The following is a 12709-nucleotide window of genomic DNA, read 5'->3' as shown; positions in this document are numbered from 1 at the left end:
CATTATAAAACTAACCTTACTTTTTCACTATTATTACACAATCGTCACTAGTTTTTACACTGATATACTTACAAGGACAAAAAAGTCTTTTACTCATACTTTTTATCTACTGTCAATATAATGTCAATATTTCTTAAATCTGGTGTCGAACATAACCCAAATTATAGTTTTGGGACGGATGAAGTATATAATTGTAATTTAAGGTTTGTTTGGTTTGTCTTGATTTGGATTTGTTATTTAAATAATATTTAACAAATTATTCATTTTTTCATTTTAATCCGTCTCATAACAAAATATCCATTTTTTTAGTAATTGTACTATCTATCTAACATCACAAATACCCTTACAACTTACAATATATTACACAAATATCATTATATTTATATCACACAATACTAATAAAGTTATTTTAGTCATTTTTACTTTATTCCTATTAATACAAATATTTCTAAAATTTCATTAAAAAAGCAAACAGATACGTAGATATGAGACGAATAGAGTATATATTTGATCGAAACTTCTAAAAGTTATTCACTAAAAAGTTAAAGGTGCATTTAGTTGGCTTTTCAACTGAATTTGGCATTATGCTCTTATTTTTCCTAAAAAATAAATGATATTTTCGTCCGACTCTAAGTGTTTCATTTATTTTTTTTTTGTGTTGATCTTTAAATATTAATTATTATATGAAACATAGTACAAATTGAAAAAATATATATATATATTTCTATTAATGTCTTATAATACTATTACAATGACATTTGTGCATAAAATTATATAAATATAAAGATATTTTTAATATTAAGTACAATGACGCAAGAAGTAAATAAGACTTTTAGAGCAGACGAGTATTACATTCTATTGGAAATTCATTTAAAATCTATTTAAAATATTTTATTTTTATCTATTATCAATAAACAAATATATTTATATATATTCAAAAGTTTCTATTTATTTACAAAATTAGTCTGTGTTAATTATGAATATTTTTTTATTTTTTTTATTTCTTTGTATATATAAAATTTTATTCTTTATATGTATAAAAATAATTTTGATATTTTTTTATTGTATGTTTAAAAAATCATATATTTTTGTAAAAAAATTAAATATATTTTGGATATATATATTAGTTATTTTCAAATTATTAGAAAATAAATATTTTTTTAATGAAACAAATAAAAATAATAAAAATATTTTATTAAATTGAGATTGAGGAAAATATTTTTATAATAATATTATAAAAAATGCAATATATATGTACACAATATATAATATAAATATATATCCTACTTACTAACAAGAAAGACAATAATTTAATATTATAAATTTTATCGTTTACATTATTGACATACTCGAATAAATTATATTCATCGTAATACTTTTTTCATTCGAGATAATTATGTTATTTTATTTTTTAACGTAATACTATCCGTTATATTTATGTAATCTATTTGTAGTAAATAATTTTATTATACTCACAAGTTCATTATTTTACTTTAATGAATAATAATTAAATTGTCATTAATTTTTTTATTTACTCTATTATTTTTTATTAATTATTAATAAAAAATTCATAATAATCCACTTTATTTTTTATCTACTACTCCCTCCGTCCCATGTATTATGGGCTTATTACCGTAGATACAGGAATTTAGGTAAAGTGTGATTAGTAAGTAATTAAGAAATGTATTAGTAAAAATAATTATCGTATAATAAAAATAATTGTGGATTAAGATTAAATAACTAAATAGTTTAATTAAGATTAAAAAAATTATAAAATTTAAAAATAAATGAGATTAAAGTGTATAATTATATTTCCAAAAAATGAATAAACAAATTATGTAGGACGGACGAAAATAGAAAATAGAGACAAATTATGTGGGACGGAGAGAATATATCTTTACATTAAAATATTATATTATTTCTTAATTTTTGTGGTGAAATATTATGGCACAAATAGTCTAGAATGAAAGGAGTACATCAAAATAAATAAATAATAACGGCTTGTTTACTTGACTTATATATTTTTTTTTTCAAAATTTTTATTTTAAATTTTACAGTCTTTTTAATAAATTATATTATTAACTTAAAAATATATATATATATATATCAAAATTACTATTTAAATAAATAAATAATAAGAATATCCAACCAAACATATTGGGTTTGTTTAGTTTTAATTTAAATTTCAATTTTTTAAAAATTATAAGTTAATGTAATATTTTATAATAAAAATATATTTTTATTAAAAATCAATGTAAAATTTATATGATTTTATTTTATTTATGCATCCCAGATAATGGAAGACAGGCTGGACAACAACGTTTTTAATTAAATAATAAGAAATGGAATTGAATTTTAAAAATCTGCTGTGCAATAATTATTGACTTAATATGATTTTGCCCAATTAATTAGGAAACTAAGCTTATTATAATACGACACGTCAGTGATGTCTGATGCTTACAGCCAAACCTAAGTTGTAATTATCTATCCCCACACATTTTATTTATTTATTTATATATTTTTTTTTATGTGAATTGAATTTAATGCAATGTTAGGTGGAGTTTGACCCATTAAATACTCGTGCTATGTCCACGTTGTCGTTTCTGTCTGTTTCACATTCTATGTCACCTTTTTTTTTGGAAAATGATTACACACATTAATTTCATTTTAAATTTTTTAATTTATTTTTTTTAATTTTAATTAAACTAATTAGTTATCTTAGTCTTAATTTATAATTATTTATATTATAAAATAATTATTTTTACTAATATATTTTTAATTATCTACTAATTACACCCCTCCTAAAATACCGTGTCTACGGTGTAGCAGACACGGTATATGAGACGGAGGGAGTAACACAAATATTGTAGTTCGTTGTTCCATAATTAAATATTCATTTGCTTTTTGCATATAATTTTAGAAATATTTGTATTATATTTGAATGTAGTAGGAATAAAGTAGAAACGACTAAAATAATCTTATTAGTATGTGCGGTATAAAGGTAATGACATTTGTGTAGTATATTGTAAGTTGTAAAGGTATTTGTAATGTTAGATAGATAGTACAGTTACTAAAAAAAATGAATACTTTGTCATGAAACGGACTAAAATGAAAAAATGGATACTTTGTTATGCAACGGAGAAAGTATTTATATATAAATATATATTATGATATATTTTAATACAATATATTCTCTCCATCTACTAAAATTAGCACATTTGAGTCCGACACATAAATTAAAAAAAAAAAAATATTTTATTAAAAATGTGGTAGTTAGTTAAGGATATTTTTAAAAATTTAATTAGAAACTAAAGTAAATGAAAAGATATTATATTTATTGTAAATAAGTGTTGAATAAAGGATAATAATTAACAGTAAGATAAATTTAGCGGACAATTTTTTTTAAAAAAAAATAAAAATAAATTTGGTGAGACGAATGGAATATATATTAATATAATATAAATATATAATATGAATTAAAATTATATGTATATAAAAAATTAATACAAATACATGCTACAATTAATTTTATTATTAAATTGGATTAAATAAAATGGTGATAATTGATCTTACTTATATTTATTACTATCGGTTTGTTTGGACCAACGTTAGATGTTTTTTTTTTAATGTTTTTAAAAATAAAAATGAATATCTATTTTGATATATTTCAATATATAATGTAATAATTTTCTCTTTTTAATCTAGTCTATTATTTTTATTAATTTTGTGTTTGTCCACTTAAAAGTATCAAATTTATATTATAACAAAAATAATTTATATTTATATATATCGAAATAATTTTAATTTTTTTATTAAAATAAATTGTTTTCAATTATAGTAAAGTAATCGCATATAAATATTAAAATATTTTTAATTTTTACAAAAATATTTATACCTTTTATAATTTCAAAAGCAAAATTTTTAAAATAATCTTTTATTGGGACGAAAGAAGTAGTACTCCCTATGTTCGGCTGCAAGGTTGTCTTTGGCTTTTTGCATATTGATTTTTGAATATTAATTATTATATCAAGATCTAGTACAAATCGGAAAAAAAAAACAAGAATATATTTATTAGTCTCTGATAATACCAATACAATGATATTTTTAGAGTAAATTATTCAAATATAAAGATATTTTTAATGTCAAGTGTAATGACGCAAAAATCAAATGACAACCTTACTGCGGACAAAGGAAATAAATAGATTTATATATTACTTTCAAATACAAAAATTATTATTTCTTCATTTTCAACTAAAAGTATTTGTTTATCATTTTTTTTTTCATTCAAAAATATATATTTTAACTTTTTATACAATTACAATTAATTTATATATAAAGTATAAAAAATAAAAATATCAAAATTATTATGCACACCATCAGCAATCAATAAAATATTAATATTATTTATTTATCTACTAGAAAACTCCAAAATACTATTTTTAAGTTGAGACGGGGACTAGTTCATAATAGTAGAGAGGGGATCCTCGGCCCCCTTGCGGCCGAACTCCCGATGCCCCCTCTAATAAAATTGTGTATATATATATATATATATGTGCAGTATTTATATAGGATACTATTTTGGTTCATTGTACTTATCATTAAGAATATATTTATATGTGTATAATTTACTTCAAAAATATTATTGTATTTATATTATAAGAGATTAATAGATGTATTTTTATTTTTTTCTTTTTATTTATACTATATTTTGATATAATAATTAATATTAAAAAATCAACAAATAATAATATATATATTTTGAAGGAAGCCAGGCAGCAAGGGTTGCTCATCCTTTCAGTCTTGGGTCAGATGACTCATTTTGTAGGGATACGGTATTTTAGGTAATATAGATTAATAAATTATGATATTATTTTATTATTTTTTATATGAATATAGTTGTTGATTTTTTAATAATTTTAGCATATATCTCAATAAAATATATATAATATGTATATCATTGTGCACATAATAAATATTTATTTATTTATAATTAGTTTATAAAAAATAAAGAGTTGTAAATATAATTAATGATATTTAGTTATTAGACAGAGAAAAATATAAAAGTTTTAAATAGTTACTGTATGTAAAATATTATAAATTTAATTAAATTTATTTATATTTATTAATTATGTGTAATTATTTTTCCACGCTTTAAAATGAACGGCTTAAAAGAAGTCAACGGAAATCCAAAATGCAGAAAAATGGGGCTAACTGTCAATTTGTTGCATTATTTAATTTAGAGAGAGAGAGAGAGAGAGAGAGAGAGAGATAGAGAGAGAGAGGCCCTTTGCATCAACTTATTAATCAACTCTATTCCTAATTTGTTAGTCATTATGTCCATTTCATTGTCATTTTAAAAATAAAATAAAATACTCCCGTAGTCTCAGAACTATAGTCTTAATTATGTTGAGTATGATATTTAAAAAATATTGATATTATATTAATAGTTGGTAACAAAATATAAATAAAAAACTTTTTTTGCCCTTGTGAGTGTATTAGTGTAAAAAGTAGTGGCAATTGTGTAATAAAAATGAAAAAATAGGGATAGTTTTATGGTGATATGATTGTTTATGGAAATAAGACTATTGTTTTGAGACGGACAAATAAAATAAACAAGACTATTGTATTGGGACAGAGAGAGTATATAAACCATCAATACAATATATATTAATATAGATGATTTTGGTTTTTTATTTTTATGTCTGTTCAGTTATTTCGTTTAGTTAACGTTATATCAAAGTTATAGGTCTCGAGTTCGATTCTCATCGACCCTATTTGATATATTTATGTACAAATTCTGTATATCTCTACTTGCACCTAAGAAGACATATTGGGGACTTCCGTATGTTAGAGAAAAATAAATCATGACGCATATTCCTAATAGCTTAAACTTTTAGGTGGAACGATCATTATGCTCATTTAACACGAGAAAAGATGATCCGTTTTATGTTTGATAAATTTATCAATCTTAACACACTAAACACATAATTTAAATTTATTTTAATCATATATAATACTCAATCCGTACGGCTCTAAGTGTCTCATTTACCTTTTGCACAATTGTAATTAATGTTAAAAAATATTTTTATATTTGTATAATATTTTGTACAAATGTCCTTCTATTAGTATTATAAAACACTAATAGAAGTATTTTTTTTTAATTTATACTACGTTTTGATATAATAATTAATATTCAAACATCAACACGCAAAAAATAAATGAAACCCTTAGTGTCGGACAGAGGTAGTATAATTCTATTACACACAATCATTAAATAACTAATTCATACTATCTAAAAATTTAATCTATAATACTTACATTCTCATACCTAAACAAAAAGTGTCATTTTTAGCGGGATGGAAAAAAATATAATTAATCCTCCCTCCGTTCTGACACAATAGTTTTATTTACCATTTTTGTCTGTCGTAAAACAATAGTCTTATTTCCATAAATAACCATATCACCATAAAACTACCTCCACTTTTTCATTTTTATTACACAATTGCCACAACTTTTTACACTAATACACTCACAATGGCAAAAAAGTATTTTTTACCAACTATTAATATAATATCAATATTCTTTAAATCTCGTGTCTAACCGAATTAAGCCTATAGCTCTGAGACGGAGGAAATATAATTATATGTAATTATTTTCAAAGCATAAGTAATGAATAAAATAAAATATAATAAAAAGCAACACTCTAACTCATTTCATTAATATAATACTATGAATAAATACATAAATTAATAACAAAAGAGAAAAACTTATACATAATATACTACAATTAATTTTGATATATAGGATAAATTAACACATCACATTATAAAATAAAACAGACATCATATATTGCTAATTAATTCAAGCCATATGTTGAGAGGTCATATTTTATCTATTGATTAGTACTAATAAGCACCCCAACTATTCATCCTATTTTTTTTCCTCAAAAATATCAAATCAAACACCTATTTTTTATTTTTTATATTATACTCCCTCCGTCTCGATACAATAGTCTTGTTTACCATTTTTCTCTATCCCAAAACAATAATCTCATTTCCATAAATAATCATATCAGTATAAAACTCCCCTTACTTTTTCATTATTATTACACAATTGTCACTACTTTTTACACGAATACACTCACAAAGGCAAAAAAGTCTTTTACTCGTACTTTTTACATACTACAAATATAATATCAATATTCCTTAAATCTCGTGTCAAATACAACTCAAACTATAGTTTTGAGACGGAGGAAGTATTAAATATATTAGTATTTTTATAGATTTGTAGTATAATAGGGTAGTGTAAATCTACTTTACCCTCGACATTATGTGAAATTTTAAAAATAAAGACAATAAAAAAGAGATATTTAACTAAGATATATTTTTACTTCAAAAAAAAAAAAGAAGGAAACAAATAAATTTGATTAAGACAAACGAAAATGACAAAAATAGATAACCTTGATTCATACGAAAATATTATTGATTAATCGAAGTGTAGAAGATGACTTTTTATTTTTTCCATTTGTCCTTTATGTTAATATTTCATTGTATTTAAATAAAGATAAAAAAATATTTTAGTATTAATTTATAATTATTTTTACTATAAGAAAAAATTAATACTTTTAAGTAAATATACAAAAATAATAAAAATTGTACTAATATAATTAATTTTCTAAGATAAAATGTATACTTGGGGTGTGCTTGTTTGGGGGTTTGGATTTTGAGTTGGGATTTGAATAGTAAAAATTTTGAATTTGGATAGCTGTATGATGTGATATAAATAGACGTTGATGTGATATTTTGAATGTAAAATTGATTTTTAATACTAGTTATTTGTCTTCATAGCATTTTATTATTTATTTAAAATTATTTTATTTGTACTAGTTATTAATTATAAATGTTAATTTTAATATATGTAATTTTTAAACAAAATATAAATTATATGTTTATGGATTATAATGTAAAAATAATTAAAGTTGAGATATAATTTATAAATATAAAAAGTTATATAAAATAATATAAAAAATATATATAGAAAATATACCTTTTGAAGTAAAAATTAAAGTTTATATAGTTGAAATAAAAGTATTATAAATCAACTGTAGCAATTGCAAAAATGGAACGACGGATTAGATATTGACTGAAAAAGTCCCCTCAAAATAAAATTTGACTGTGAGTTACTCAAAACACAGTCCAAAGGTTTCCACGTCATAAATAATAATAATAATAATAATAATAATAATAATAATAATAATAGTCGTGTGGTTGTGTGGAAAAGCAACAACACAGATTCAAAAGCTGATTTATGCACCAGTGTAAATTGAACTTCATCTGTCCCGAACAAACTCATCCCCCAGCAGCTCCCAGGATCTCAAATCCAGAAAACACTACAACCGCAAGCAGTAGAACAAAACATTCCAGATTTCCAACATAGTCCAACTCCGGGACCTTCCACAAATATTCCCCAAAGATAGCCAAGATCCCGGGCAACCCTGAGTTCCTATTGGCTGCCCCATTTCCACCACCACCACCTCTCTCTCTCTCCTACACTTTCTCACTCTAAACCAACCCTCCACAGCCCTCCACCACCACCACCACCACTTCGAACTCAATTCTTGAACACCCTTTTCACCTTTAAGGATAGAGAAACAATGATAAAGTTATTGCACGCAAAAAGGTAACTCTCCTCATATCATATGATCCACTAAAATCTACACTCTTCATTGCACTTTTTCTTCATCTTTCTCCCTGTCCTTAATCGGGTACTTATCTGTACTCCCTTCAATATTCTTGTTTTTTCTTTTTTTTCTTTTTTTAAAAGGGTCTTATCTTATCTTCATCGAACCACTATTAGTGTGTGTGTGTGTGTTTGATTGGTTGATCCATGTGTCTTTTCTTGATTTAGGGTTCTTTTAAAATTAGATTTCTGAAACAATCCAGAATCCAATTTCTGTTCTCAGATCTGAAATTCTGAGAAAGCCCAGAACCCCTTGATATTCGGGCCGGGTTTTGAGTTTGATGAATAACAGCAGCGGCCGTGAAGAAGACCGGAAACAAACGCAGCAGAATATGCAGACCGGGTCCGGTCTGACCCGGTACCGGTCCGCCCCGAGCTCCTACTTCTCCGAGCTGTTGAACAGCCCCGCCGGCGGATTCGGAGCCGACGACTTCGCGCAGCTTTTTAATCCACGCGCCTCCAGCCCCGAGACTCAGAGAATCTTCTCCAGATTCATGAATGGCTCCGACGACGCCGACGACAACAATTTCCCCCCCAATACGACGTCGTCCTCCCAATTCCTCTCGCCGGCCAAGCCCGAGCTCGATCACGCGCCGCCACCGCCGCCGCCGCAGAGTAACGACTATTCTTATCAAACCAAGCCCTGGCCGAGCTCGTTTACCCAATCGCGCGTAGGCCAGATCAAATTAGAAGCCGCCGCCGCCGCCGGCGGCGGCCTGATTCGGCATAGCAGCTTGCCCGTTGGATTCTTGGCCAACGTAAACGTCGAATCTGGTATTTCCTTTTTCGGAGTGCACGATTTTGTTCACGTGTCGATTCTGTTTATAGAAATTTTTATCCTTTTTTTGGTAGTTTGAGAAATTGTAATAATCCGACATTGATTTGCATTCGCCGGAAATAGAAAAACAGGCCATAGCAGCTGTCGTTAAAATTAATTGTTTTGCTCTTCACAGAGTTTGAAACGACGAGAGAAGCATCGTTTTCCACCGCCGCCAGATTCAATTCCCAAATCGACTTCTCCTCTTCTTCCGGCGGCGGCGGCGGCGGCGACAATCCTCGCCCCGACGACGACGGAAGTCGCGGCAACGAGGACAGCTACATTGCGGATTACATCAATTTTTGGGAAGATTCGGACAATTTCCTCGAAACAATTGTCGATACTAAGGAAATTAAACCGTGTCCGAGCTCGAATGATCAGGTCGATTTCTCGATTGTTATGGTGATAACGAAGTTTACGATTCATGGGATTGATCGAATGCGATTAAACAGGGCAATGAAGGTCCGAGGAATCACTCCGGGACGATGTTGTCTCATCATCTAAGCCTCCCTAAAAGGGCATCGGCTGAGCTATCGATGGAAAAGTTTCTTCAGGACAGCGTCCCATGTAAGATTAGGGCAAAACGTGGCTGCGCTACGCATCCACGAAGCATAGCCGAAAGGGTAATAAATCGTCGTTGATTTTAAGATACATCACATGTTATGTCTACGACATTCGGATTGAGTTTTTGTCTCTGTCGCGATTGTTTTTTCAGGTGAGGAGAACAAAAATCAGCGAGCGAATCCGGAAGCTGCAAGAACTCGTGCCTAATATGGAGAAGGCGAGTTTCTAAAGCTCTGATTACTTAAATAATATTTGAATGTGATATTTTATTACATAAAGGCAAAATTGTCCATAACTTTGTTATGGTTTCGAAACTCACGGTGATCTTCGTTTACTTTAAAAATTGGATAGTACTCCCTTATACTTTAAAAAGTATTGAACGAAACACTTCTATGGTTTTGAAACTCAACGTAAATCCCCACTTTACTTTAAAAAATTGTATGATGCCCATTATATTTTAAAAAATATTACATGAAACTCCCGCCGCAATGCAGAACATATAGATAAGAATTATCTTGTTATCACACAAGAGAAGTTACATGGTGGTGGGGTTTCACGCAACGTTTTTTAAAATATAAGGAGATATTACGCTGAATTTCGAAACCACATGAGAGTTATAAGCAATTTGACCTGAAACAAAACAAATCATTTGATCCGATCATTCTAATCCTATGTTGTTGTCACAACTTTGCAGCAAACGAGTACTTCGGATATGCTCGATTTAGCCGTCGACTACATTAAGGATCTGCAGAAACAAGTGAAGGTACGTATATCTTTTGTTGGTTGACTCCTGTATAAATAAAAATAAATAGATAATATATATATTTTAAATTTAAATTTTTAGGTGAAACGAGTAATTAAAATTCTTCAATGGAAGTCTGTTTTGAATTTTTTTTTTCTTTAATTCAAAGTTTATCGAAAGATTTGTCCAAGGGTACACAAACATAATTGTAATCATTTTATTGATTGGATATTTCAGACACTTTCGGACAGCAAAGACAAGTGTTCCTGCCCTGCTAAACACGCATAAGGTTTTTATCTGTAAGTAAGTTACACTAGGCAAATTCTGTATATGATATATTCTATTGAAGGTGGATCGATTGGACATAATTTCACCTTTGACATCAACTTTCTCTATCTTAGTGTGCACTGTCGGGTAGCAGCTGCGAATTCTCATGTTATTAAAAAATTAAAGAAAAAAAATGATTTGATTTGATTTAATGATGTTAACAACCATGGAAATGGAGACAAATTTTTATTGATTATTGGTAATTGGTTTATTGTGGAAAATTAAGGGTTCTTAGAGTTGCTCTTGTTCTACATATATTAATCTAAATATATATTTATGTGGCCTATTTATTCTTTGTGATTGGGAGATTTTTGTGCATTTATTTCTTTTATTATTAAAATGTATGTACGTATTTTAATGAAAATGTTAGTAATTTAATTTTTTATTTTTATAATAAAAAATACTAAAAAAAAATTATGTTTTTGCTAATAAGAGAAACTAAAATATATATTTAGGAGAATTCAAAAAGAAAAATATTCATAAATTTAGAGGGAGTATTTTTTTTCCCAATATTATTAAATTAAATTATTTAATAGTACTACATATTATATTATATTATTATAATATTTCAAATTAAAATAATACTCCGTATATCTTAAATTTAATATTTATAATAAATAATTAAATATATATTCTTTTAAATAAACAACTTTAATGGAACAAATAAATAATTATTTATGAATTTATTGAAGTTGCCTTTTCAGCAAATTAGGAAATAAATTGGTGACTACCTTTTTGAAATATAAAATTGAACGTGAACCGACAGTGCATAATATATACGAGTAAAAACAGATATTATATTTTATGAAGATAAACAAACAAGTCAACAAAAAATATATATATATATATATAAATTATATTAATATTATTTAAATACAATACACGAAAATTAATTACATTTAAATTATATTAATATACCTAAATATTAATATTAACTTTTTTGTTAGTGTTAAACCAAGAAAATAAAAATCTTATTTACATATAAGTAATTTATTAATAATAAATTATGATATCTGTACTTTATTAGTATTTTAAAAATATAAATTAGCATATATGATTCAAAATTTTAAAAAATATACATTTAAATATTTTCACCATTATAACTGAATAAAATATATATTTATCTATTTATAATTCATTTAAATTGATTTTATAAGAAAATACTCCATTTGTCCGATAAGTAAGTATCCATTTGCTTTTTCATGTAGTTTTAGAAACATTAATATTATATTGAGATATAGTAGGAATAAAGTAGAAATGACTAAAATAACGTGTGATATAAATGTAATAACATTTGTGTAATATATTGTAAGTCGTAAAGATATTTGTAATGTTAAACAATTACTAAAAAAATAAAATTGATAATTTGTTATGAGACGGATTAAAATGGAAGAATGAATACTTTGTTTGAGGACGGAAGGAATAAAAAAATTTAAATATCTATAAAAATATTTGTTTACTTAAAAAATAATAGAAATAAAAAGATTTTGAATAAATTATATTTAAGTTATAAATTTAGT

At 26.0% G+C, this 12709-nt stretch overlaps 1 protein-coding gene across 3 annotated transcripts; it reads left to right on the top strand.

The window, feature by feature from the left end:
- Positions 1-8438: 8438 nt before the first annotated feature.
- Positions 8439-11392, top strand: LOC127258678 (transcription factor bHLH80-like). 3 transcript variants are annotated; one of them, XM_051285618.1, is made up of 7 exons: positions 8439-8679; positions 8943-9513; positions 9693-9937; positions 10009-10179; positions 10272-10337; positions 10815-10883; positions 11100-11392. In XM_051285618.1, exons 2-7 carry the CDS (start codon positions 9021-9023, stop codon positions 11148-11150), a joined length of 1095 nt encoding a protein of 364 aa, XP_051141575.1. In that variant the 5' UTR covers positions 8439-8679; positions 8943-9020; the 3' UTR covers positions 11151-11392. The 3 variants fall into 3 exon arrangements, with proteins under 3 accessions (XP_051141575.1, XP_051141574.1, XP_051141573.1); XM_051285617.1 differs by having other exon boundaries at positions 8908-9513; XM_051285616.1 differs by having other exon boundaries at positions 8443-8679; positions 8963-9513.
- The last annotated feature ends 1317 nt before the right edge of the window (positions 11393-12709 follow it).

Source organism: Andrographis paniculata, unplaced genomic scaffold (genome assembly GCF_009805555.1).
Source record: "Andrographis paniculata isolate CXL003 unplaced genomic scaffold, ASM980555v1 Contig5END, whole genome shotgun sequence".
NCBI lineage: Eukaryota > Viridiplantae > Streptophyta > Magnoliopsida > Lamiales > Acanthaceae > Andrographis > Andrographis paniculata.
The sequence above is the reverse complement of the archived record's forward strand: the minus strand, read 5'-3'. Positions and strand labels throughout refer to the sequence as shown.

Excerpts from the sequence above, each read along its gene's own strand:
- LOC127258678 (XM_051285618.1), top strand. The coding sequence starts at position 9,021 with ATGAATAACAGCAGCGGCCGTGAAGAAGACCGGAAACAAACGCAGCAG. Across the intron at positions 10,180-10,271 it reads CACGAAGCATAGCCGAAAGG|GTGAGGAGAACAAAAATCAG; the intron begins GTAATAAATCGT and ends TTGTTTTTTCAG. Across the intron at positions 10,884-11,099 it reads ATCTGCAGAAACAAGTGAAG|ACACTTTCGGACAGCAAAGA; the intron begins GTACGTATATCT and ends TGGATATTTCAG.